Raw genomic sequence first — 27718 nt, 5'->3', positions numbered from 1 at the left:
ATTTTGAGTCCCTCTGGAACCCCGTGTTAACACAGAGACCTAAAAATCAACAGAAAAATACTAAGGGGTGTACTAAAGGTGTGCGCCAAATTTCAAGCTTCTATCTTGAATAGTAAGGGCGGGCGGACAAAATATTTATCAATAATCCCCACAATGCCCCAGATTACCGCAAAAGACTCTGATCTCAGGTAAAAAAAAAAAAAAAAATCCTGAGACATTTTATCCTAGGATCATGGTTCGCCCATTATTCTCTTTAGAGTAGAACTGCCTTTCAAACGGTACCATTCATATGTCCCCATCATGTATCTGAGGTGGGAAAATCGCGAAGAAAGGGATTTTTTGGGTTAAAATATCCCTTTTAAACTTTTGCCCCTCTGGACGACTCCTATGTTAAAGCACAGATCTGAAAAAAAAAAAAACTGATAAATACTACTCGGTGGAGTGACTGTGCAAAATTTCAATCTTTTAGGTGCAAAAGTAAGCCCACCAAAAAATAATAAAAATAAACCTAACATTTTTTTCAAGTTATGATGTCATCATCTCCTATGTCTCGACGCAGAAAGGAATGAAATCACTGGCGTCTCTGGCATGTAATTTTTTTGGAGGGGGGGGTACATAAGAGAAAGTAATTCAAATAGTACTACATAGCCCAACCTGTTTATGATCTTCGATTCCATTTGTTACATTTCGGCTTACCTTCACGGACCCCCTAAGGTATATCAAGAACTCTGTTATAATAGTTTCATAGCCTGAATCAGTGGCGACGTAAGGCAAACTGGGGCCCGGGGCCAGTGAATAGATCGGGCCCCCCTTTCGAACAATCGTGATTTATACACTTCTATTTTTGACATTCATTTACAAAATCATTCTTTCTGTTTCCTCCTCCCCTTTCCCGTTGGTGTGTGTGTTCAGATCATTTTAATCTGGGATATATTAAATAAATAGGGGTGAAATTCAGCATCCCTGTCTATTTTTTAATGCTTAGAACCGCCTTCAAGCTGGTATCTAAAATTAAAACTGGACCAGGACTATCATTGCATATTTTTTCCCTTTTTTTCTTTATTTTCAAACAAAGGACACGATAGAAAAAGGATTAGGGATACAAGTGTAACGGAAACTACATCCCACGACAGAAATAGCATAATCTGAAGAACAAATAAAACGTAACAACAAAGAATCCAGAATTTATCCTACACTTATATTATCCTAATATCAACGGATACTGTAATTAGATGGAATAGTGGAAGTAATCCTCCTAATAATACATTTAGAAACGAATTTGCGCGGTACACAACTTAACAATGAGCTGATATTGAAAAAAATCCAAATAATAATGTAACCGACGGGATTTCTAAATGTATGCTCTATGTTTTCTAGAATTTTTTTGTTCGGTTCTCGCCTTTGGTGTTTCTCCTGTGCAATTTCTCATATGGTTAAGTTTATTCATAGTTTCTTCCTGTCTGAATTACTATACATGGGTTTTATTTGATTAGATTTTTCTTCTACAATTAGTCCCATTCACGTGAGCATTCGGTTTCTCTCCAGTGATCATACACAATACTTAAACACTTTTTTTTTTTTTTTTAACCGAACTCTCAGTAAATAATGGCTAGAATAGATTTCTCCCCTGAGTGTCTTCTTCATTTATCTTTTACTAGGTTTCTTTCCAGTGATAATGTACGATCTATTTAGTCCCACTGCTTTTGCCGAAGAATCAATGAATAGTTAAGCACAAGAATATTTCTCTCCTGCTTGTCTTTTTACTATTCTTTCCAGATTTCACACTTGTTTTATGATTATGTTACTTTGTATTTAATAATTCAGTCATGATTATATTCTGTCACTTATGACTATTTCAATTATCACTTACTAACCTACTTAGTATCAGAATACATTACGACAAAAAATGCTGAATATATTGAATAATTGGGGATATATTATAAATTAAATATGTGAGCACAGAATTCTACTACGGGTTATACCAACCTACTTTTCATTACCCCCTATCACCAGTTAACTGACAAATCTTGACGGCTTTTTATTACTCTTTTAGTATGTTTGTACTTTTATTGCCTTTACTTCAAACATGAAACTACTTTCGACAGTAGTTCCACTACCATATTAGCCTCTGTTCCACCAACATTCAGAATGATACCTTCCTTGCTTTGGTAACAGCGAAAGTCTCAACTATATTATCAAAATCCAAAGTGGATGCTATTTCATTTTCGATAGAAAGAATGGCCAGATTCGTGAATCTTTCTTGACTCATTGTGGGACGCAAGTACGATTTTATCAATTTCATTTTGCTGAAACACCTTTCACATGATGCAACAGATACGGGCAGTGCTACCAAAATCTGAAGAGCGGTTGCCATACTTTAGGAAAATTCAAACCCCATTGAAGATACCCTATTTCAGGATGCCTTGTGGGGAAAAGTCAAGTTGTTCCTTAGCTTTCTGAGCACACCTTAGTGAACGGATCCTTACAATCCTGAAATAATTCTAAGCCATCCAGGTCATTCGGGTAGAACAAGGCCAATCAGAACAACATGCTTTTAGCCTTTCCTCGCTCTCATCATCTAGCTGCTACACAAAGTTGGCCATAGAAAACAGGAATCCAAATCTGCCGTTCAAGTCATGCATCTGAGTAAACTGATCATACATTTGTTGTCTCATCTCATCTAGAATTTCATCGATAAAGCGCTTCACTTCAGCCTGTGCAGTCAGGGGTCATTCTTTGCTTCTCCATGCATGCATCTTCTTCTCCTACTGTGTGTACCCACAGTTATGTTCCATGCCCTGCAACTTCCTTCAGCTGCGGACATGATTTCTTTGCCCAGCTCAAGTCTCCAGGCATCAATGGTATCCACCAGGCTCTGTAACTGAATAAGAGTTTGATTGAAACTCATATCCTGAGATTGAAGGCATTTTTGGATCTGATCAATATATGAGAGATCTGCAGACCAGAAGCGTTTCAGTCGAAGTGTCACGCAAATCTTCCAACATATCAATTACTTCATCCAATTGACTAGAAAGTGCCTTCAAAGCTTCTGCTTTTGAACTTCATCTAGTTTCACTTTCAAGTTTCAGACCAATCTTTACGTGATTTTGCAGCACATTCCATCGGTGTGTAGATCCAGAGAAGAATACCAACAAACGTTCCATTGCTCCAAAGTGACCGTCAGGACGTTAACGTGCGCAGCATGTAAAGCACAAGGCTCAATGAACTATTGTTACAAGGAACGAAAATGGCCAAAGGACTTATATTCCGTATCAAAGTTTGAACTCCAGGATATTGACCGGCCATTGTAGCCTGATTATCACAAGACTGGACTCTGCAATCTTAATATCAAGCCTTTCACGTTGAAGTTTCTTCAGTATTTCAGCAGAAATACTCTCAGAAGTCTATCCTTCGACAGAGATGAAATCAATAAATGCTTCCCGAACTTGAACAGAATCACGTTGTATGTCAACAAATCGAATGATTTGTGACAACTGTTCCACATGAAAACTATCAGGAGTTGAATTAAATATAATGCTAAAGTATTTTGAATATTTGAACATCTGTTTTCTTATTGAACATTTTCTTCACTCTAAGTTTGTGGACTGAAATGTAAATTCATACGCCAAAAAACAAGAGCAGAAATGGGGAAACCAGCTAAGCAAAAGGGTTTTTCTTGCTGAAAATTCGACTTGTAACAAAAAAAAAAAAAAAAAAAAAAAAAAAAAAGGAGGAAAACAAGTGAATCAGCTACTATAGCGTCTGCACCAAAGAGCTTTTAGTTAGCAACATAATGCTAGTACCCTAATGAAGCATTATATACGTTGATCCCTTCTTTCTACCCTTCTCTTGAACTGATATATGAATAAATAAGTAAATAAAAGTGATATTTTAGGAAGCAGGCTAGCAGACGAGGCCCCATTACTTGCATTATAAGCCCTTAGAATGTAAACAACACAATATACTTTGACTTTCTTTTATTATATTTTAATCTACATTCAGCTTTTTCCTCTAAATTTCTCTGAGGTTATTGAACAGAGTGAAACTTTTATTTTATTCATATTTTAATTCACATACATTTTTTCTTTAATTTTCTTGGGAGCCCCAAGAAAGCTAAACGTTTGTTTTATTTTTTTTCACCTACATTCAGCCTTTTTCTTTAAATTTCTTTGGAGACCCCAAGGAGTATAAAGCATTTACTTTATTTTTCACCTATATTCAAAGCTTTTCCCTTTAAATTCCTTTGTGAGCCTCCAAGATAATGAAACTTTTATTTTATTTATTTTTAATCTACATTCAGTTCTTTCTTTAAATTTCTTTGTGGGTCGCCAAGAGAGTGAGGTCCAAAGCTATAGTTTGTTTAGCTTATACGGAAGTTCGGTACTGATTAGCTATATTAGACAGATATTTCTGTCGTTTCATCCGTTATTTGGTTTAATATTGATAGACAATTAATTGCGTTTACTTTTAGGGAAGGTGTGGATTATAAACCTTGACAGCCCTTGTATGGCTCATGCTAACAATGTTCTTTAGTATTTTTTTTTTTACCTACCGTCGGGGGCCCCCACTAAGTGGGGCCCGGGGTGGGGGCACCGCTCGCCCCGCCCTTACGCCGCCACTGGCCTGAATATTATATTTCAAATAAATATAATTATTATTATTTATAGGTGAGGTGTTATCACTGCAGGATTTACATATAAGCTAAACAAGATACAGCTCAGGGCCCCATTCTCTTGGGGTCTCCAAAAATTAAAGGAAAAAACTGGATGTACATTTGCAAAATATAAGGAAAACAATGAATATAATAACATCTAAATATAGCAACAATCCTTTCTGTTGTGTAGCTTCTTTGCTTCATAAAAGTCACCAGTTTCTTCATTTCTGCATATAGGATGCTACGTTCATCTGGGTACATAAAGGGCCCCATTGATTCAACAGCTTAGGGCCCCACGAAACCTAAATCCGGCACTGTATGTTATTCTATCGTTAGTAAATAAATTAAAATAGAATAAAATATTAAATATTTTGTACTTCGAAATATTGGGGGGAGGGGGGACGTGACCCGCTCGTCCCCCGTCAGAGACGCCCATGAATGAAACCATACGTAACGTTTTCTACAATGTCTCTAGACACGAAAACCGAAGTAAAAAGCTTTATTGCTTCTTTTTTAAACTAATAATGAAGACATTACTTTAGTACCTAAAAATAGGTACTAGAACTCCAAGGGATTAATGATTTTAGCATAATGGTTTCAGTTATTATTAGAAGGGTTTATCTTGGATACAATTACTACCCAGGCCCGTATCCAGGGGATCTAGGAGGGCTGCCCCCTAAATTTTTGCTGTCACTCTAAAATTTTCAAGGTAGGCTTGCAAATGAACTATATTATGGTGATGAACTATAATATGGTTGGATCGCCCCCCTAACTTCAGCCGGGCCCCCCTACATTTTTGGGCTGGCTACGGCCTGGTTACTACTTTATACGCGTATATATCTGCAATCTTATACATATCCACGTTTCACCGCAGTAAATCTGAAATCTTCTTAAGAAAATATGGGCCACTTATAATTGTAAATGATCATGTTGCAATACTATCATGATACTTCCGCTTCCTGTGCGTCAGCGCTATTAAATTCAGGCAAAGTGATTCATGAAAAAAGGCATTCCTAATTGGTAACATGTTACACGATACAGAAGAAACATGCTCCATTTGAAATGCACATTCTCCCTTTTTATTCCTGGAGTCGTATAAAAATACAGCTTCTTTTCGCTCCATTCTTTAATTTCAATTTTGGAACTTCAAAAAAGCTGCAAATCATGTTAATTCAAAATTTTTCCCCTTTCGGAGTATAACAAAATTAATCAAATGACAAATTTAAAAAGTGAACCAAACAAATGGATTTATTATTATGTAGAAATTAGTTCTTTTTTTTTTTTTTTTTAAATGAAATATCAAACGTAGGGAACACCGGAACTTGAAAGTTGAAATTCCATGTTGCGCTTAACAGCACGCACGCACGCACGCACACATACACATACACACAAAGAGGACAGGGCCGGACTCAGAATTCTCTTGAGCGACGGGCCCAGATCTCAAGAGAATTCTGAATCCGGTCCTGTCCTGAACCTAAGTACCTTTTCCGTAATGAAGCACGTTTATAACATTTTCTATCTATGATATTTCATTTTTATGTAATATGTAGATATGGTATATTATTTTATTCACCCCTAATTTTGTAATAAGCAAGTCAATTTGGGAGTCAAAACCGCACTAAAGCGTTGGCATAGGTAACAGGATAAAATTTTATTTCCTTTTCTCCTTTAGTATCAAGAGAACTAAATAGCCTAAAGCGGGAATGTTCTGTAATTTACCATAATCTTTTATGTCACTATGTTTAAAAATAATAACTATAAGAACGAATATGCTACTTATTATCTCAGCTATCCGGTGTTTGCCCTTTGATATCATTCTCAACTAGAGTAATTCAGTACTATGAACTTCCTTTTCCTTTCACTTCTTGAGTTTAAGAAGCATTTATTTTTCAAAAATAGTCTTAGCTTAATCTCACACTAACATTATATCTATCCTCAATTAATAAACATACAAATTCATTAATTTTGATGATTCATAAAATTTACATGAATTTTGAAAATTCATAAAATTTACATAAATTTTGAGATTTCGTAAAATATAAGTGGGTTTTCCTTGTATTTTGGATATTTGCTTCAATTTTTTGGTAAATATTCTGAAAACTTAATTTAAAATGTTCTGTGTTAAAAGAATTTGATTAATAGTTTAGCGTGCTGTGTAAATATTTAACTTAACGTGTGTAAAATATTTTAGCTTGAAGCTATATCTATTTGTCATTTACGCAGCCATCAGTGCTCCCCAAGTAATAACAGTAAGATTCAAGGCATCCTGGGTAAAATGACGTCACGTTCTGTCGCGGAAATGGTTCTCCAATATGGCAGCTAACATTCAGATGTTTTTGTTTCTCTTCAAGTCTAAATACCGGCGGAAATGTTACTTTCGTCGTGACTTATTTTACTTGTATTTATTATTTTTGTGTGTAGTGAATGTGTTATGTAGTGAGAACTGCGAAAACCAAGAACCTTGTGTAAACGGACAGTGTTTAAATGATACCTGCATTTGTTTTGATGGATGGCGGGGGAAGGGTTGTAATTTTTGTGCTAGTAAAGTAAGGTAGGACTTTGGAAAATAATTGTGACACATACAAAACCTTTAGTTTTAGATGTGTGAATTCATATGTTAGTTTTTATTGGACCTCAGCGATATTTATTACACCGAGAGAAATACGAAATGCAACAAAGCTAATGATCCAATTTTAATACTTCTAATTTGTTTATATAGGTGACCACTTGAAAAACAAAAACTAATTGAAGCTCGACAAATGATTAAGTACCTTCACGCATTAGCCGTTACTTATTTTAACGGCATAAGTAATTTTGTTGTCATTGCTACAGAATAATATTTTACATATGAAGTTTTTTTAATGCTTTAGATGTGGCCTTACGAATATTAATTAGAAGAGTCATCAGCTATGAGATTTCCTTTGACAGTGAGCATCTGGCTTATTAGAATCGTTAATTCTAATTATGAGAAATATAGATTTGAAACATAAGTAATTTAGGGAATACGCCCTTTTATTATTGTTTTTGTGTTACCATCACATTCTGGTGGAAAATTTAGAATTAAAATAATGAACAACAAAAGCGATTGTTACGTTTTCTGTTTTAAAGGAAAAGGGTGATAGTCATATACGTATATACAGAAGACAGATGGGGTGAAGTGCCGCCGAGTAGGTCCTGGAATACCGGTATATAACCTAACCGAAACTAAACTAAACTAATCCGACCAACACTAAGCTAACCTAAGCGTTAACGTGCTTGGCCTACGCCGCAGCGCAAATTCGAGGGACAGTATATTTATTACTAAACTTTACATAGCTTGTAACTTTACTATTTTCCTACGAGAGTTAGAGTGCAGTTAAGGGATGAGGGGGTGAGAGACGAAACGGAGATAGGCAGTAACCAGTGAGTAGTATGATAAGAACCTATATATTGCAGGTTTTCGTCCTGCTTCTCTTTCTGAGTTGTTCAAAACTGGCAAATGTTAAACTGAATTACTTAATAATTAGGTAGGCCTTAGGTATGTATGTAGGCCTACATAGTTCTTTTAGTATGAATGTTCATTGCTGTTAAAAACGGCTTCGGATATGTTTTATATTTATAGTCGAAAAAGAAATTATGGGGGAGACAACTTTCCTTCTGTATCTCTTCTCTTCTGTCCTGCTGATAGTGAGTTTAACGTTCCTTTCAGCAGCTAGGCTATATGAGATGGGGCCTACTGATTAACGTGGAATCCGAAACACATGAGTTCCCGCCGGGAGTCGAATCCCGGTTTTCCACGCCATAGGAGCGTACGCTAACCGCTTAGCCACGAAGGAGCTCTGCTGATTTTGTGCAACTCATGAAAATGATTAGGCGTGACCACACCTATAATGAAAACAATTTTATGTTTGTTTGTAACCCGGGTTGGCTGGTTTAAATCAAGGTGGTTTAAATCTTGGTTTAAACCAGCTGTTAAAAAAAAAAAAAAGAAAAGAAAAATGTTCCTAAAAGTGTAATGGTTCGTAAAATTTCGATGAACACACATTTGTCGGTTATCACGTTTCACTTCCGTATTTGATTCGTATTATGTTCAAACCTAAGTTGCCCATTCATTACTCAACGAGATTATACTACAAAAGCAATTATTGTTTTTTTTTTTTTTTTTAATAAGTTTATTAATGCTTCTTTTGTGATCTTTTTAGTATGTTATTATTGTTATGCAATTTTGCAATCAAAGAAAAATTCTAAATATTGTTTCATTTTAATAATGTTTACTATTGATAAAATACATTAAAATGCCGTACTTTATGAGGGGGGAGGGAAATCAAACCCCCCGAGAGGCATTTCTTGAAATCAGAAGTGTCTTTGGTATCTACTTATGTATAAATGGGTCAAAGTGAACTCAAATAATTCGTGTCTTTATTCACTTTTCTTACTCATATGCAAATTAAGTTTTGTATTTCTTTAACTTGGACTAATGAAAGTCGTAGTGAACTAACTTGGACTAAATTAGTTCTTCTGTACTCTGCAGTATTTTGAAATTGTCCATATGTAATTCTGTATAATGGTTTCACTTGTGCAACTCTTTTTGAAGTGGCTCTTGATAATTATATGAACAAGTATGTAAAGATCAGTACAATGCATTTTTATCAGGAGTCCTTCGTGAGTGAGTCGGCAGACGTCTCGCATTTGCAACCAATTAGTCCCGGTTTCAAGTTCAAATAGAGGATAATTTCTCTTGGATGTAAGCCCAGAAACGGCTTGGATTCCGCTTTAAGCTTATGTGACCCCTTCCAGCATAATCCGGTTGTTGCATAATAATACCAAAGCGAAACAAATTTATTTCTGTCCATATGTGATATAAATATATAGAGCAAACTATTTAAACCTAAGAAACCTGGTTTAAACAAAAAAAAGACTTTTTTTTCAATAAAAACCGTGTTTTTTTGCCAACCCTGTTTATAACATAAGGGCTTATTACAAGTGCTTGGAGATTTTGAAATTTTGTACGGAACTAACCTTTTTTTTTTTCATTTCTCCGCCTCTTGTTTTCTTTCTCGTAGTCGAACATTTCTTTTAGTATGCAAGAAGGAGAGAATCCGTTGTTCAGGCTGATAGTCGAGAAGCAAGGGCCCTGTGTCCCTTAAACAGACAATAAACATGACTTCACCGTTTTCATAGTTTGCCGAAAATCTATCGTAGTCGTTTGTTCTCTTAATGTAGACGTGTAGGCTAAGCTTCCGCACAAGTTCACGTTTTGAAAATCAAAGAAGTGAGTTATCGGTGCCAATTATTATTTTTGTAAATAAATACCACATACGATCACTTCATTATAAGTGGGCCGGTGTGCAGGATTGTACCTTGTCATTTTGTATCTCTTCGAAACGTGGCAATTAGATATATTTGTTTATGGCAACGTCCAGATGCTATACTCCTTGTACACATTACGTATGGTTCTCTCTTTGACGTGATGAATAAAAAAACATTTCCCTGTATGTGCACTAATGTCCAAAATTATTGTCGCATGTCTATAAATATGTTCTTGTAGGAATATAATTTGATAACGAATTCGCCCTGTATTTCTTGCAGTGTTAGTATGTGCATAATGTTTTCAACACGGCGACAGCCATGGCTTCGTTAGAACACTACTTTTCTTTCTTCTTGTACACGCCAAAACTAATCTATCACAGACCAAAACAACTGCAAATCCTTGAACGAAACTTACATGATCACTGCACGCCGTTCCGAAGCACAAATGTAATTTTAACCAACCCGCACAATTGTGTTTTCCCGTGTTGAAAGGGATGATCAGCAAAGACATGTATGTGGCGAATTTCATGTCAAAAGAGCAATAAATAAGAACAATAAAACGAAAATAAATCTTTCTTATCCATTTAGCAACATTTTGTTTTACTCATTCTAATTTTCGTATTTATAATTTTTTCCTATGAAATTTACCAGAAATATACATTTCCCGATTATACACATAGTATCAGTATTAAAAGTACCCTGCAAAATCATTATCAAATGATGTTCTTACAAGAAGACAGTTATAGATATGCGACAATCATTTTGGACATGTGTATACATTTGAGGGAATTTGGAAGATTTAGGCTCGGTTTTTTGGACTTAAATTCTGTAAGATCTAGGTTTTTGTGATTAGGAGGGAATAAATAAATTAAATATTTCCGCCCCTGAACAGAATATGTCCTGCTGTTATAGATAAATTCAGTTATGAAATCTGCTTTCATTGATAATGTAAGTTGATGATGGATCTGAATTCCAGAAATAATATATATATATATATATAAAGTTTGTTCAGCAGTACAATACGCGCTCTTAAGTCCGTCTGTCATAATTTATCAAAGGAATATGAATCTCAAATCTTGCTAATATTACTGAATGTAAAACAAAACATCTAGACAATTACTTTAAAATCGAAAGGGATTTTAAATATAAAATGAAAATTTTTCCAGGTGTCATATTTATTTCCGGCTACACATAATTTTAACAAAGTAGTTGATCTTCTGGTATGTAAAACACAGTGGCAAAGCGTGCCGTGAAAAATTGAATAGACACGTAATACTACACACATATACCCTATTATATATATATATATATATATATATATATATATATATATATATATATATATATATATATATATATATGTACTATGTGATCAAAAGTATCCGGACACCCCCAAAAACATATTAGGTGCATTGTGCTACCACCTACTGCAAGGTACTCATTATCAGCGACCTCAGTTGTCATTAGACATCGTGAGAAAGTAGAATGGGGCGCTCCGTGAGCGGACTTCGAACGTGGTCAGATGATTGGGTGTCACTTGTGTCAGAAGTCTGTACGTGAGATTTCCACACTCCTAAACATCCCTAGGGCCACTGTGTCTGATGTGATAGTGAAGTGGAAACGTTAAGGGACACGTACAGCACAAAAGCGTACAGGCCGACCTCGTCTGTTGACTGACAGAGACCGTCGACAGTTGAAGAGGGTCGTAAAGTGTAATAGGCAGACATCTATCCAGACCATCACACAGGAATTCCAAACTGCATCAGGATCCATTCCAAGTACTATGACAGTTAGGCGTGAGGTGAGAAAACTTGGATTTCATGGTCGAGCGGCTGCTCATAAGCCACACATCACGCAGATAAATGCCAAACGACGCCTCGCTTGGTGTAAGGAGCGTAAACATTGGACAATTAAATAGTGGAAAAACATTGTGTGGAATGACGAATCACGTGGCGAATGATGGCACAATGTGGCGATCCGATGGCAGGGCCTGGGTATGGCGAATGCCCGGTGAACGTTATCTGTCAGCGTGTGTAGTGCCAACAGTAAAATTTGGAGGTGGTGGTGTTATGGTGTGGTTGTGTTTTTCTTGGAGGGGGCTTGCACCCCTTGCTGTTTTGCGTGGCACTCTCACAGAGCAGGCCTACATTAATGTTTCTTCTTACCTTCTTGCTTCTTACTGTTGTAGAGCAATTCGGGGATGGCGATTTTTCAGCGTGATCGAGCAACTGTTCATACTGCACGGCCTGTGGCGGAGTGGTTACACGACCATAACATCCCTGTAATAGACTGGCCTGCACAGAGTCCTGACTTGAATCCTATAGAACACCTTTGGGATGTTTTAGAACGGCGACTTCGTGCCAGGCCTCACCGACCTACATCGATACCTCTCCTCAGTTCAGCACTCTGTGAAGAATGGTCTGCCATTCCCCAAGGAACCTTCCAGCACCTGATTGAAAGTATGCCTGCGAGAGTGGAAGCTGTCATCAAGGTTAAGGGTGGGCCAACACCGTATTGAATTTCAGCAGTATCGATGGAGTGCGCCAGGAACTTGTAAGTCATTTTCAGCCAGGTGTGCGGATGCTTTTGATCACATTGTGTATATATACGGGGTGAACCATTTATCTTGATATGCCCTTGTAACTTTTAAACTAATAGAAAAAAAACGCTGACTTTTAAATTAATAGAGAAAAAAATGCTGAAATATTGTAATTCAAATATCGACAGGGGGACATTATTTGACACAGTGATATCACGAGGTTTACAGTGTTGCCAACTCAACATCAAAAAATATTTCGTGAAATGGCACTACGCCAGGTTATTGCATACATGTATTTCAAATCTACATGTTAAACAAAAAAATTAAATCACATTTGTCAATCAATGTTGAAAACTACGGACACTACAGTATCATATTAAACATCCACATTTTTATGGCCTCCATAGCGGTAATAACACAGGTAAGACGGACGGGACATTGTACATCCAAAGTACTTTTAGTGTCTAATACTATGATCATGATAAGGCGGATTTCAAATGAATAGCTACAAAGATGCAAGGGATTGAAATTTTGAGTTTTTTCCAAAACCTTTATTTCGAAAATGTTGCTTAGATAAGTACCTCATTCAATTACATAGATGACTTTCAACAGAAGTAAAGATTATAATGCGGTTTACAGCAATTTCATAACTCAAATTTCTGGAATTAGATAAATACTGGTAAATTGGATTGCTGCTTAAGATTACTTAATTCCGAGAACTTGCTGTAATTACAATTACCAAGAAAGTATTGTTCTAATGCCATAGAAGCAGAGTAAATTTAAAACAAAAAGTTTTTAAAAGCTCCCACAAATATGCCATTTTAAGCAATATATCAAATTTTACCATTTTTTTTCACATCTCGGGAGTGGTTCGAGATAAAACTACTGTAAACTATATTATGATCTTTATGTACATTGAAAAGCATGTACGTAATTCGATGTTATCTAAACAAGTTTTCGAAGTAAAGTCCTTTTAAAAAAAGTCGTATTTTCAATACCTTGTAACTTTGTTCCTACTTGTTCGAAATATGTCTTGTGATGACCCTTGCAATACTGCGTTAACAGTTTAGTATTATATGTGTTCGTTTTACATATAGATTTGAAATATGTTATAACCGACATAGTGTCTTTAAAAAATTCAACTTTTTGTTCGGTTAACAACACTGTTAATCTGGTTGTATCACAGAGTATGTCAAACAATATATTGCTTTCCAGAACGGTTTCAGATATCAAATTACTGTAAATGGCATTGTGATATTCACATCTATTGAAAACCACCTATGTAATTGGATAAGGGACTTATCGAAGCAGCTTTTCGAAATAAAGGCTTTTGAAAAAATCCAAATTTCAGTTGGTTGTAACTTCGTTCTTATTCATTCGAAGTCTGTCATATCATGATTATAGTATTAAACACTTTAAGTACTTTGGATGTGCAATACCTCGCCCGTCTTACTTGCATTGTTACCGCTATAGAAGCCACCAGAAATTTGTATGTTTTTAATACTGTAACGTCCTTTGTTTGCAACACTGAATAGTAAATGTAACATCGTAAGTTTTCGTGTAACATGTAAATTTGAAATATATAATAACGTAATGTAGTGCCATTTGTAAAAAAATAAATTTTATTTAGGGTTGGCAACACTGTTATCTTTTCCACACAAGGTATGCCGAACAAGGTTTCCCTGCCGATATTTGTCTGCTACAAAATTTCAGTGTCTTTTGTCCATTAGTTTAAAAGTTACAAGGGCATATTAAGATAAATGGTCCACCCTATATACAATCTTCTCTATTCCTACAGAGGATGTGGGGGAGTAATACCGCTAATTTGTAGCAAGGTGATGGATTGTGATCCATGACCCGGAAGACACAGAGGAAGTCAGACCCATGATCCACTAGACCCAGATAAATCCATGAACCAGTCTGGTCCGCACAGACCCTGACGCGGAGACAAATTGTCGCCACACATATGTGAAGTGTGCATGAGTACTAATTTAGTTCTAACAAACATGATTCTCTTCTCGCTCGTTACCTTTTCACTAAATATAATATTCTTTCTTATTGTTTGTGTCTGTGTGTACCACACATTGAACTGAATGCTAACTGCAAGGTTATCAGAATATTAAACGCGTCAAAATTACAGAAAAGCTATATATATATATCAGTGGTGCCCACCCCCCCTTATGTCTATGACGCACCCCCCCCAATTGTCTATCCGTAGGTCTTCTTCCATGAACAAAATCTTCTTTTCGATTAATTTTACCCCCCCCTCATCAAACATATTTATATAGATTTTAACCCCCCCAAATATTTCAATGACGCAGTTTGCGTCATAGCCCCCCCTTGTGGGCACCCCTGTATATATATTTTTCTTATGAGGGATTGTCAAAGTTTAGTCGACCTGTAAAACTTGTCGCTTAGAATATAAAAGATATCGCTGAGTCTGATATATATATATGTTTAAAATATGATCTTGATTAAGAAAAGTCACACCGAGAATCAAACAAATGAATGTATGAACTCGAGTAGTGAGCATCATTAAATAACTGTAAAATTCTACATTAATGCTACAGTGATTATATTTCGGCTGCTTCTGTTTTCCTGATCACCGGGTCTGAGAAGTGACACCTAAACCTGGAGGACTCGGACAAAAGTCGTAACCCCAGTGATCCATAACCCATTTCATCACTGCAACATACTAAGTGCATCAAAGTCAACTGATTATGAAATTTTATACTTTATACTTATTGAAAATGGGTAAACGTATGTAGCAATTGACAAACAATATGTAAATCGTAAAATGTGTATGAATTATCAGGGATCATTAGCAACTGTCTTTACGTAGGGCAAATCAGGCAACCGCCTGGGATCCTTCGCTCAGAGTGGTTTTAAAAAAAGTCAGTTGTGTCATTCAATAAAATTACGAAGTTTACAAAATCCTAATTAAACCGATTATAGTTCTAGAAGTAACCTATTTGCAGGACACCACAACATGCACCATGAATAGAATTATTCTCAGTGTTCTCTTGAAGTACGTATATGTTCAGTGTATTAGTGGATCCTATTGTCCTTCAGTTCATCTTGTAATATCATTGTAGGTAGATGGATAGGGTTGTAAAATTCAGATCGTATTTTCTGATCAGCCTTGCGCGATCGACACCCTTCTGCAACGGTATAGCGACATAAAACTAAAACAATAAGTATATTTTCAAATACTACTTTAGATTGGTTTGGTGTAAAGGCATTAAAGGAAAAAGAATCTCGTTCGCAAGCATCAACGTTTGCTGAAAAGTATTTTATCATTATTCATTTATTGACTTGCTATTAATATTCAATTGGTGACTTACAACAATAGTAATAATAGTTACTTAAAATAAGCTACGAACAAACATTTTCGAAACAGCTTTTCCCGCTGATATAGTGATTAGCGCATGCACCTTTGATTCATGCGGTCCTGGGTTCGACTCCCATTGTGAGAGCGTAAAAAAATGGAAGCATCACGATTGTTCGATTTCACGTCAGTCTTGTCTCCACGTCTTATTTACCTCCTTCTACTTGTCACCCTCGCAAAATATACAAAAATGGTAGAGCTGCCAATGCAACAACTGAACTTTTCGGTATTTTTTTCCCCTCGGATGTTAGATACACAATAAAACGTTAAAAATTGCAAGGCACGTTGCAATAATTTAACATTTTGTAGAGGAAGATCGAAAAGTGATTTAGAATAATCAACAACATTAACAGGAAATTAACGGTATTCTGGCACCTACCTTAAAATAAAGTAGACTCGCAATCCTGTAATGGAGAGTGCCGAACGTTTTTAAGGGGCTCTGCACAGCGAGTATTTGGGCCTTCATTTCACGCGCGGTTGGTAATCGTATACTTCTGTAGGTTGATGCTAAGAATATGGATGCAACACAGGAATAATGTTCAAGGCTACGCTATATGCTGGAGGATCTGTCTACTTAAATGAAAGCAGGTTCTAGGAAAGAATCTGTTTTCAACGTGTTATATAAAATTTTAAGTTGGAAAAGACCTAAACTTAATGCATGGCTATAAAATTCTAAAGGCTAGACGCTGTCTATCCTGTCTCCTCACCTGCAGCCTCAAATGACGCTTCTGAGTTTCAGATGTACTTATATTCAGTACCCACACTTATCACCACGAACCAACTTACACATTAGTTTGTTACTACGAGTTCACATTCAGTTTGGTTCCGTGAAGGGTGAAGCTGGAGGTATTCCGAAAGAGTTGACGTGTTAGAATAGCTACGTGCGTAAACAAAGGGCTTTTTCCCACCGAATTTTCTTGAAATCGAAGAAAAGTGATGCTTTGACACTGATGTAACAAGTAGGATTGTTTTGTGTGATACGCAGTTGTTGTGGGCTGAAATACAGTTCAATTTGTCCGTTTAAGTTAGTTAGTTGCTTTATTTCTTTCAGAATACTAAATGATGTTTAGCATTTAAATATTACAATATTCAACTCGATATTTCAATACGAAAAACATACCTAATGTATTTGGTTATGAATGGGATTATGGTAAAAAAAAAAAAAAAAAAAAAAAAAAAAAAAAAAAAAAAAAAAAAAAACTCAGTATGTTATACGTCCCATTAAAATAATACCTTCCCTTTTATCATAGTTACTGCATTATTAATTTGTAAATGTAATCTTTTATTTACTGCTCCCAGTATGTGCTATTTAGGTCTTCCTGATGACACTTTCTTGAGCAAATCTGTGCAACCCACATAGAACTCATCGCGCATGGTTAATAACGATAAACTTAAATCTAAATATTTTGCACTAGAATCGTCTATAACATAAACGTGTAAATGTTTTGAATAATTCCACAGCAAGTTAAAGAAATGCGTAATCACCGAAGTTTAATAACGTTGAGCATAGATCTAAAATTTTAACAGCATCTTAATAAAGTGCCTTTTAGAAGTGAGCAAAATTTCTACAAATTAGCATAAAATTACGTAAATCTTCATGAACCGTTCTGCGTAAGTTTATCACAGAAATGATACTTTTAAGAGTAGAGGATTATAGCTAGTGGAAGGAATTTACATGATCATAATACGTTTTTTGACCTTGTTATTGTTTGCCGTGCACACGAAATAATGGAAGATTCGAGGTGAGTTCCATGTCAGTTGCCCATATCTGACGAGGAAGGGGTCCGGTAACACCAAAACACTACAGTTAATAGTGCACTAAGTATTAGACATCGTAAATAAAATAGTATGTGTACATACTATTATAAACATGCGTCAGGTGATATCCTTAAATAATCACAGAATTTATACTTATATATAGGTTCACTTGTTGATATAAATATTTTACTTTAATACATTATTCTCTAGTCTTCAAAACACCTAACTCCACTAAAAATAAATTATTTACCTTAAATTTTTCAAAGTTTATTTAAATCTCTTACCACTGTTGAACAGAAGATACAAACATTTTTACTTTCAAATGGACGTTGTTGGATACATTAAATGGTATAAATTAGAAATAAGCGCTGATCTTGTATCCAGAAAGATACAGTTTTCTTATAGTGTACGATTTCGATTCTTTCTGGGACCTTCCTAAGTAAATCCTGTCTTGCTCAGGGTTTGAAAAAACCCGGGTATTTTTGAAAAAACCCAACCCACCTGGGCCCATGTGGGTTTTTTCGTGTATTTTCGGGTTTTATTGGGTTTTTTCGGGTTTAATTGTTTTTTTTTTCGAAATATTTCAATCTCTTTGGGGTAAAAATGTTAAAATATGATTTACATTTCATGAGTGTCATTGTCACAACTTGCAACAACTTTCTATTCACTGCTGTTTTGAAAAAATTGCCGCCATTTTGAAATTTTATATTGGATCGCCGAAAAAAATATATACAGCAAATTTAGAATGTCTTGTGCTTCCACCCTCAAAATATCAACTTAAAATGTCCGAATATTGCGCCTTGTAACATGGATACCCGCTATTTAAAAAATGGACGCCATTTTGAAATTTTATGCCACCAAAATATATACAGCTAATTTAGTTTCTCGTGCGTCTACTTTGAAAATTTCAACTTGAAAGACCTAAAATTGCGCTTTGTAGCGTGGATATCAGCAGCGGCGCAAATTTGTCTTCAACATTGGGGGGACGAGTAAGACGGTATATATATATATATATATATATATATATATATATATATATATATATATATATATATATATATATATATATATGCGATGTACAAAATATTTATGAAGGCGAAAAACAATGCTGAGGAGGATTGCCCATGTCGGTCCCGGCGTCTTCCACAGGGGACATAAAATATGACGACATTATTATTGCTTTATAACTTTAAAATCCGACCGGCAACATTGAAAACTGTTCACAAGGAATGATCCAAATATGATCATTCCCTGTAAACAGTTTTCAATGTTGCCAGTCTGATTTTGAAGTTGTAAAGCAATAATAATATCGTCATATTTTATGTCCCCTGTGTGGGACTCCGGGACAACATGGGTAGGGGAGCAGAGTTGTATTCAACATTGGGAGGCGGTCAGATTTGAGGCTTATTCTGGGAAGTATCAATTTCATCTCACTTTCCTTTGTGACAGACACAAATCATCACATTTCTTCCTAAAAGACACATTTCCAATCGGATTATTGAGGGGGACAGTTCCAAGATTGTAGGGGATATGTCCCCATCACCCCCCCCCCGGGATTTTTGCCAGTGGATATCAGCTATTTTTTTTTTAAAAGGGGGGCCATTTTGTAATTTTACGTTGGTATGCTGCCAAAATCTAAACAGAAAATTTAGAGTGTCTCTGGTTTGTATCCTGAAAATATAAAAGACCGAAAGTTGTACACTGTGTGGTAAAGGCAGACAAACTAACAAACGTAGATCGAGTCATCCTAGGAGCCTCAGTGACGTTCGCCAAATATGAATACCAAATAGCTATATTAATTTAAAACAAAGACATAATTCATCAAAATGTCTTAAATATTTTTCAACATAAAATAAATGGTCTTTCGATGCTTTGTGCATTCAATTACGGGAATTACCAGAGCACTTGTTCCAAGACCGTTCTTTTCCGAAAATTAATTTAAAACAATTAACAAAGAGAGGCCTATAATTCATATTTTATAAAGTAAATGTTTCAAAATGTCTAAAATGAAATGAAATATCCTCCAGCGTAAAATAAATAGATTTATTGTTGGAGTATTCACTTTCGATGCTTTGTGGGTTCAATTGCGGGAATTTCCCGAACACTTCTTTCACGACGGGTTTTCCCTGAAAATGCAGCTTGCTTTACTATACATCGAAACTTCCATTAATACTGAAGTTTGAATGCAGCATTTGAAATAGTAAGCGTTACGTAGTCTTCGGAGCTCCGAGCATTAAGCTTCTTAATTTTGACAAGAATTTTTACGTTATTGCTAGTGTTGATTCTACAGAATGCTTATTTAAAGGCTAGCAACAAATGACTGAACTTAGTGTTGTTGGAAAACCAAATTTTACTGAATAATTTTGTTACCATCAAAGGTAAGAAATAATACTAATAGTTTTACTAATGTATTTACATATTTACTGTTAGTACCGGCACTTATGACCTTAAACCCGTCAACGTATGAGGGGTAACGTCCCTCGGCGGCGCCGAGTCAGGAAACACACTATTCACGGAAAGTATTTTCTAAAATATTCAATCGCTTACTTTACTTCAAATAGGCTATAAGCATAATCCACACATTAATTTGTTCTACAATTATCTCAAGCTAAGGTGAGGTTTTATTTATTTATTCATTCATTCAGTGCATTTAGAGCTTTATAAAGGTCTTATGTTGAATATTGTTTTCTATCTTAACATGAAAGCATATAATTCGCCCAAAGAAAGTTTAAAATCTGATAAAAATAACTTTCAATATGATCACCTTAGTTGTACCAATAATACACTAACAAAAAAGTCAAAAACCCAGGTGGGTTTTAAGATGGGTTTTTTCAGGTGGGTCCAACCCGAAAAAACCCGGTGGGCAAACCCTGGTCTTGCTGCTATTTCTTCTCTTAATTGCTTATTCACTTAGTTACTATTTATACTTGAAACATCAGAACAGAGAAATTGCCGAAAATCCAATGAATTTTTAGTGATACTTGTGGAATCTCAAACATCTTCACTTAGATTTAGTGATTTTTAAACTACTTATGTGGTATAAAATTACTAGAGCCTTTCTCATTTCAAGTGTGCCTTCGGAAAATATGTGAAACATACTTCAGCCCCACCCCCGCCATTCTCTTACAGAGGAAACCTTCCTTTTGCTTTTGAGGAAAGAAATGAATGACGTCAGCTGAGTTGCCGATTTGCCATTCAGTCGTGTGATCTTGGCGAGTGAAGATCAGAGGCTACTTAAAAGTTAGAATGGCTAACAAGACACTGTACAGCGAAGCCGGTTAAGTAATTCAATGTGGCAATCCTGTCTGGATCCAACTGTTGAAGGATGTCGGCCACAGCAACTTGTCCCTCCTGTTTCGAGGAAGGTACGGGAAAAACTCATCGACATCAGAGCCAGCAGGGGCACACTTGAAATAGAAAGGCTCTAAGATTTACATAGGTTTCAACAAATACTGTATTTACTCGAGTATAAGCACCCTCCTAAAAATTGTCTCGGTTTTGAGAATCTGTTTACTATGCGACTACAAACACCCTCTATAAGGTCATTGCAGAAAATTCACGCAGTCACCTAGTCAGTGGCTTATCACTGGTTGCAAAACCGATGACTTATTAGAAGCATCTTTCTATTCAAAGTTGCTTGTAGTACCTATGTCTGTTCTGAAAAATACTTGTACTTGAACTTACATGCATTGTTTTGATTTGAAACATGAAACAATCGACTGTAAGACTTTATTATCTAAATTCCCAAATCGTTGTTAGAGATTTCTGTAAAAGATCAATTAAAATGTATATACCGGTATCTCTACCACTGTTCTAAAAACGCATTATGCGATTATAAGCTCCCTTCAAGAATTTTAGACCTTTATTTTGGGAAAAAAAAAAGAAAGAAAAAGAAAATGGCTTCTCTGAGGGAAGAACGCAGACTGAAAGTACTTGAGAATAAATTCCTGAGACGAATATTCAGATCCAAGAGGAACAAGATAGGAAATGGCGGAAACTTGATAACGATGAACTGCATAATCTGTACCGTTTACCAAACATTCTTAGGTCATTAAGTCTAGGAGGATCAGGTGGGCAGGTCATCTAGCCAGAATGGAAGAAAGTAGCAACGCTTTCAAAGTTTTAACTGGAAATTCAATCGGAAAACGACCATTAGGAAGACCTAGACTCAGATGGAAGAATCTCGCAGAAATAGAAGTAAAAAGTAGAAACTGTATCCAGTTGGCTAAGGACAGAAGTCAGAGGAGAGGAGAGTTTTTGTGAAAGCGACATTGAACCTCGGGGTTCCATAAGCCATAGAGTAGAGTTAGTTAGTTATAAAACGAAAGTAACATTTATTAAAACTGATTTTTTTTTTTTTTTTACTTTACTTACCATAATGTTTTTTTCAACTTCCAAACAATTGATTTCCTCTGAAGTTGAAATAACAGAAATGTAACTTATTTCTTCTATATTAGGGAATTAAAACAGCCTCATCCTACTAAAGGTAAATAACCGAAATATTATCTGTACTGTATATATATAAAATACCATACAGCACAACAGGCATGATTATCGTTTTATATATATTTTAAGCTTCAAATTCCTTGGCAGAATTCGTGACGACCAAAGATTTTGAACTGGATAATTATCGAATTCCCCCCTTTCAGTCGCATTTAATTTCTTCGTGAATATGATTTTGGTCTGTTAATAGTGATCCCAGATATTTGAAAGTATCTACTTTGTCGAAAGTATTATTTGATATTTTGACGCATCCATGATTTCTAGTATTACGATTCCAGCAAATTTCCATGTATTTAGCTTTTTCTACATTTACTCCTAAACCAATGTCTCTGCAAGCGTTTAAAAAGCTTCTACATGTCTTTCTATTGTTCTCCTGTCATCCTCTATCAGATTTACATAATCAGCGTACACCATAACCTTACGTTCTATTAATAATGAAATACATGATCCAATTTCTAACTAACAATATTTGATATGAAAGTTGGCAGGAAAGTACGTCATACGAAACTATTTGAGTATAACCTAAATTTGAGAAAGAAAATTTCGCTCAAAATAAATACATAACTAATAAATGAAAAAGATGCGAGCACCAAAACTATTCAATATTTTAGTTTTAAAAAGTAAAAATCCCTGAAGTGTAGGCCACACAGAAGCTGTACGTGATGACCACTTTTGATTTCAATGAAAAATGGCCACCTTCAGAAAATAAGTGCACTTTGAACGTATAACTATTGCGTATAATAATCAAGGCTTAAAAAATCTTGCTTGCAAGTATTCGCCAGCCAAAAAATCTACTAGCTAAACTATTTTGCAGTCACAGTGTTTATACAAATAAACAAATATTACTTTGCGACATAGTAAACATAACAATACATTTTTATTTTATTTATTGACATGTCTTTTACAAATAAAAAAAAAAAGGAGTGACGTGGAATAAAACACGGGACTTTACTCACCACTGACAAGCAGGCGAGTGGATTTTTCAAACCCTGTTAATAATTCATAATAATATATTGTACCTACGTATTATTAATGTAGTAATTCTAGTTATGCATTAAGTATTATTTTGTACTTTTTCTTAAGTCAGAAGTTTTAGAAAAGGTAAGAAAATAATATATGAACAACTAAGATCGTATATTAAAAGCTACGACCTATACCACGTACTCTGTCAAGTTTTAGTAGAAAAAAATCTTCCACGATACTAGAAATTACAGGCAAAATTCTGTACGCAATCCATAATTGGCAGCTGGTTATTCAAATCTGACTACTCCTCAGTAAGGCCTTTTTGTTAAAAGCACCCAGATATTATTGGCACGAATGAAGTACTATTAGTTTTGCAGTACAAGTGTACACTAGTTCAGATCCTAGTAACTTGAGAAAACGAGATTATTCAATGTTCAATTCCTCAATTGTTAAATCAAGTGTGTTACAATGGTCCATATAACGTCTAGCATTATTTTCAATATACATAATTAATCTAGTAGGTGTTATTAAATACTCATCAATATATGTTATGCACGTGACATACAATTCTTTATTAGTTCAGCGCTACACGAAACAATAGTTCTGGTTAACGAGGACTTTGCTGTTATGTATAAAAATGCTGCCATGATGATAACTTATTCACCAATCCGGTCAAATGTATGTTTGCGATCTTGAGTACGCCGAGTCAATTGAACAGAGTTGTTTCGGAAGAATTAAATATCATGAGTACTTAGGGCCGTATGTAATATTTTCCGTCCCGGACTATTTAAAAAATATTGCCTCCCCGAATACTTGTAGAAAAGTTCAGACTGGGAAGTGAATAATCAATATTTAAGTGGAAGTGGAAAGAAATAAAATATGTACAATACATAAAATAATATAGAAGTACCAGTTAATACAATTGGGGTTGATTTGACAGTTCACCAATATGAGGTTTCTGCTAAAGAGTTTTTTTTTTTTTTTTTTTTTTTTTCGCGTTTCATTTTGGGTAAAAGTGTCGATCGTTGTAATATATGTTAAAAAAAAAAAAAAAAAAACTGCGTGGGGTCTGTGAGTACCAACGTACCTTATTTTCCTGTTATCAAATTGTAGGACTTTCGTGAATAAACTAAATTGAAATAAACATCAGATCAGCATATCGGGCACTGTTAATTCTGCGGCGTTTCTATGAACTGCGTACGATCTACTTCATTAATTTTATTTTTGCTTGATTTTCGTAATGCAGTACGCGGATCGGCGTGATCTATGATAGTAATATAATACGAAATTACAATCCTGGGAATAATTAGGGATAAATTCCAACTTACACATTGCCTGAACTAAAATTAAGGTTTTCCTGATTGCCGTAAGGCTGTACTTTCGTTATTGTATTTTGATTAACGAAATTCTGAAACTAAACAACCGCATTGTTTTTGTAAATATGCAAGGGTATCCTATATTCACTCCATAACATGTAACAAAGTAAACTTTAACATACCTGTATATTATAATAAGTAAACAGGAGGATCGTTCTTTATATTAGCGACAAAGTCTGCTGGAGTTTGATACCTAACATTATTCGAAATACTGGAACGCTTGAAAACTTCGAAATCAAACTCAGGAATTTACTATTTACCCATTTGCTCAGTCACGCTCGATGTATGCAATTTTAGAACTATGTATTACGTGGTCTTTAACACTTGGTTAATCTTTTCTTGTCTTTAACACTTGGCTAGTTTTGTGATAGCCGTAAAATAATATTTCTCTGACTGTATTTGTTCGCTGCATTGCTATTACGTGTTAGTAAAAATCTTTCAGTTTAACATCTCACCTTGGTCTTTAGGCTAAGGGAGACGGATGATTAAGGCAAGCGAATGATCATGGAAGAATTGATGGAATGTGAATCTGTGAGGAAATGAGAGTACCCTGAGAAAACTCACAGATACGATGTTGTCCACCACAAATTTACTTGGCCGGGGATCGAACCGGAAATCCCACACACCAACGATAAGGGCTTTACCACTGAACCAGCGTGCCTCCCTCTGTCTTTGTATTTTTTGGTTGGTATACTTCTATATTTACAGTATATTTCATACTTTTCTTTTAATTTTTTATTTCCGATTTTGTATTTTCTTTTTTAACTTTCTTATATTTTAATTTCTTGTGAATTTAAGTTTGCACTTATAATATATTTTTACATTGTTTTTAATTTTATAACTAAGTTACATTGTGTAATATTCCATTCTTTTTTATCTTTACATTACATTTGGGTAAGGGTTAGTTAGGTGGAAGATCAGCATTATTAGGCCTCTCCTACTTTAATAAAGACAATTAAATTTTAAAAATAATATATAAAGCGAATAGCATTTTACACAGTACTGCATATTTTAATTATCTTAGTTTACCGGACGTACACTGTAATTTTCTGGGAAAATGAAAAATAAAACGAAATATTTCAGTTTAACGTCCCACGATTATGCCCTTTAGTCTAAGAGAGACGATGATGGAGTAACTTGTGAAATGAGGAAGTGGGAGGAAACGGGAACACCCCGGGAAAACCACGGACACGATGCTGTCCACCACAAAATTTACTTGGCTGAGGATCGAACCAGGAACCTCACACACTAGATGTAAGCGCTCTACCACTGAGCCACTGTGCTCCCTCTCCGTGATTTTCTGGATTGTGTGTGCTTATTACTAAAATTCTTGTTTTATTTTTCTTGTCTCTTTTAACAGAAATGATAGATGCATTACGTATGCACTTTGCAATCCATCGTTTCTCATTTGTTAGTGGTATTCTCAGAAAAAAAATATCATTCAAGATTAAAAATAATAATCAGTATCTCAATAAATATGTTTAGCCATCTACATGTTCTAAGATATCTGAGAAATCGTTGACAATAAGTGGAAATGGTTCAATGTTGATGACAACTACCCTACCAAGTCCACTCTCCAGATATAGATAGCGAAGTGGTTAATATATCGGTATGGTAAGCTGAAGACCCAGGTTCGATTCACAGTCCAGTGATGCATTTTTACTCTTTGTAGACTCGGGATGTGTAAACAGAACAGGAATTGTAGTACATTTCATGAGACTGAATGACAGCTCCTCCTTCAGGGACTGATAGGACGTTTGCCTGTCCAGGAAGCAAACTGGATAGCGTAATGATTAACCATCGGGACAGTAATACAGAGACCCGCATTCGATACCTGATATTGTCATTCATTTTCTCATTCTTCATACGTATATTAGTGGAGATTAGGCTTGGTAACACTTCCAAACTAGTTTATGCTAACTATTTGTCTGTGAATGAAGCAACGCCATGTAACGAGCAAGGCTATTGCTAAAAAATCATCCTACCTTATTCATTTACGCGTTTTTTCAAGTTTCGTTGTAAGTATGGGAAAATCGTAATTTTATAATGACATAAAATGGCGAGATGAACTAATTAATTATGTATAATATATATACATGAATTGTTCACTTAATTCCCGGACTAATGCTGTAAAAACCCTTGTCGTCTTCAAAATACTTACCTGTTGTATCTACACACCGATTCCAACGTGCGCATTGCTGGAAGCAGTCTTGGAACGCCAATTGTGGAATGATTGGTGTTTCCTCGTTGTGTTAGTGTGGATGGTGTCAAATAGTTTCTCTTTTAAGGTGGATTTCAGTGTAGGGAACCGGCTAGCAGGAGGGATGGTGTATAATGGGAATATTGTTTTTAAGCTAGAAGTCGAACACCACCGGAAGTGTGACGTGAAGGATTGTCATGGTGCAAACTTCACTGTCCAGATGTCCACTTGTCCGACCTTTCATGATTACGTGAAACAAATTATGATGCTCGATCCCAAATATGACAGAAGTTGCACTTTTCCCGGAATCGGACCTGTCTAGACTTTTTGGGTCTCTTGGATCCACTTAGTTCCATTGGGACAACAATGCCTTGTTTTCGTGGTTGTAGCTGTACACCCATGTTTCATCTGCGATGATACTGGCCAGGAATGTTGGTGGCTATTTCCTTCATTTCCCTGCCGATGATGATACGGGCGTCCTTCAGGTCCTCTGTGAAAATCCTTGGAACGAATTGAGACAGATACACGCCGCATTCCTAGGTCTTCGTTTTAAAGTAGATTGAAAGAAATATTTAACTCCCACAGTTTCACAAACATTTTATCAACAATCGAACCTCACAAGTACACTGAACTGGACAATTTTCTCCTTATTGCGACTGCTGAACGGGCGGTCAGAATTGGGATCATCATCTACTAACATTCTTCAGCTTGAAATCGTGCAAAGAACTGAAAGATTGTTGCTCAATTTATTGATGCATCACCAAATGCTGCTGCAGCATTTCGTTCATCTCTGTAGTCGTTCTTCCAGTTCAAAAGAAAATTGAACACAGATTTGCCGTTCTTTTCGATCACCCATTTTACAGTCTGACACGGATTACAATGCATCGCACACGCAATCACGTCTTACTGAACCCTGTCTTGGTCCAGGTGAACGATAATACTGTGATGTCATCAGATGTTGCCACATACCTGCTGTGAGGATTCCGAGCTCAATTAATACTTTCGTAAAAAGCAAGAAATTAAACGAACAGCCCTTGTACAATTTGTA

At 35.6% G+C, this 27718-nt stretch overlaps 1 protein-coding gene across 2 annotated transcripts in view; it reads left to right on the top strand.

The window, feature by feature from the left end:
* The first annotated feature begins 6909 nt into the window (after positions 1-6909).
* The window catches only part of dsd (attractin-like protein dsd), a 99268-nt gene continuing 78459 nt past the window's right edge, over positions 6910-27718 (top strand). For both annotated transcript variants that reach the window (XM_081734228.1, XM_081734227.1), the window contains exon 1: positions 6910-7205. In XM_081734228.1, the coding sequence (XP_081590354.1) occupies positions 6967-7205 (239 nt within the window). In that variant the 5' untranslated portion in view covers positions 6910-6966. The remainder of the gene's footprint in view (positions 7206-27718) is intronic.

This window comes from Thermobia domestica, chromosome 12 (assembly GCF_964235325.1).
Source record: "Thermobia domestica chromosome 12, izTheDome1.hap1.1, whole genome shotgun sequence".
NCBI lineage: Eukaryota > Metazoa > Arthropoda > Insecta > Zygentoma > Lepismatidae > Thermobia > Thermobia domestica.
Note: the sequence above shows the minus strand (reverse complement) of the source record. Positions and strands in the feature narration are given on the sequence as shown.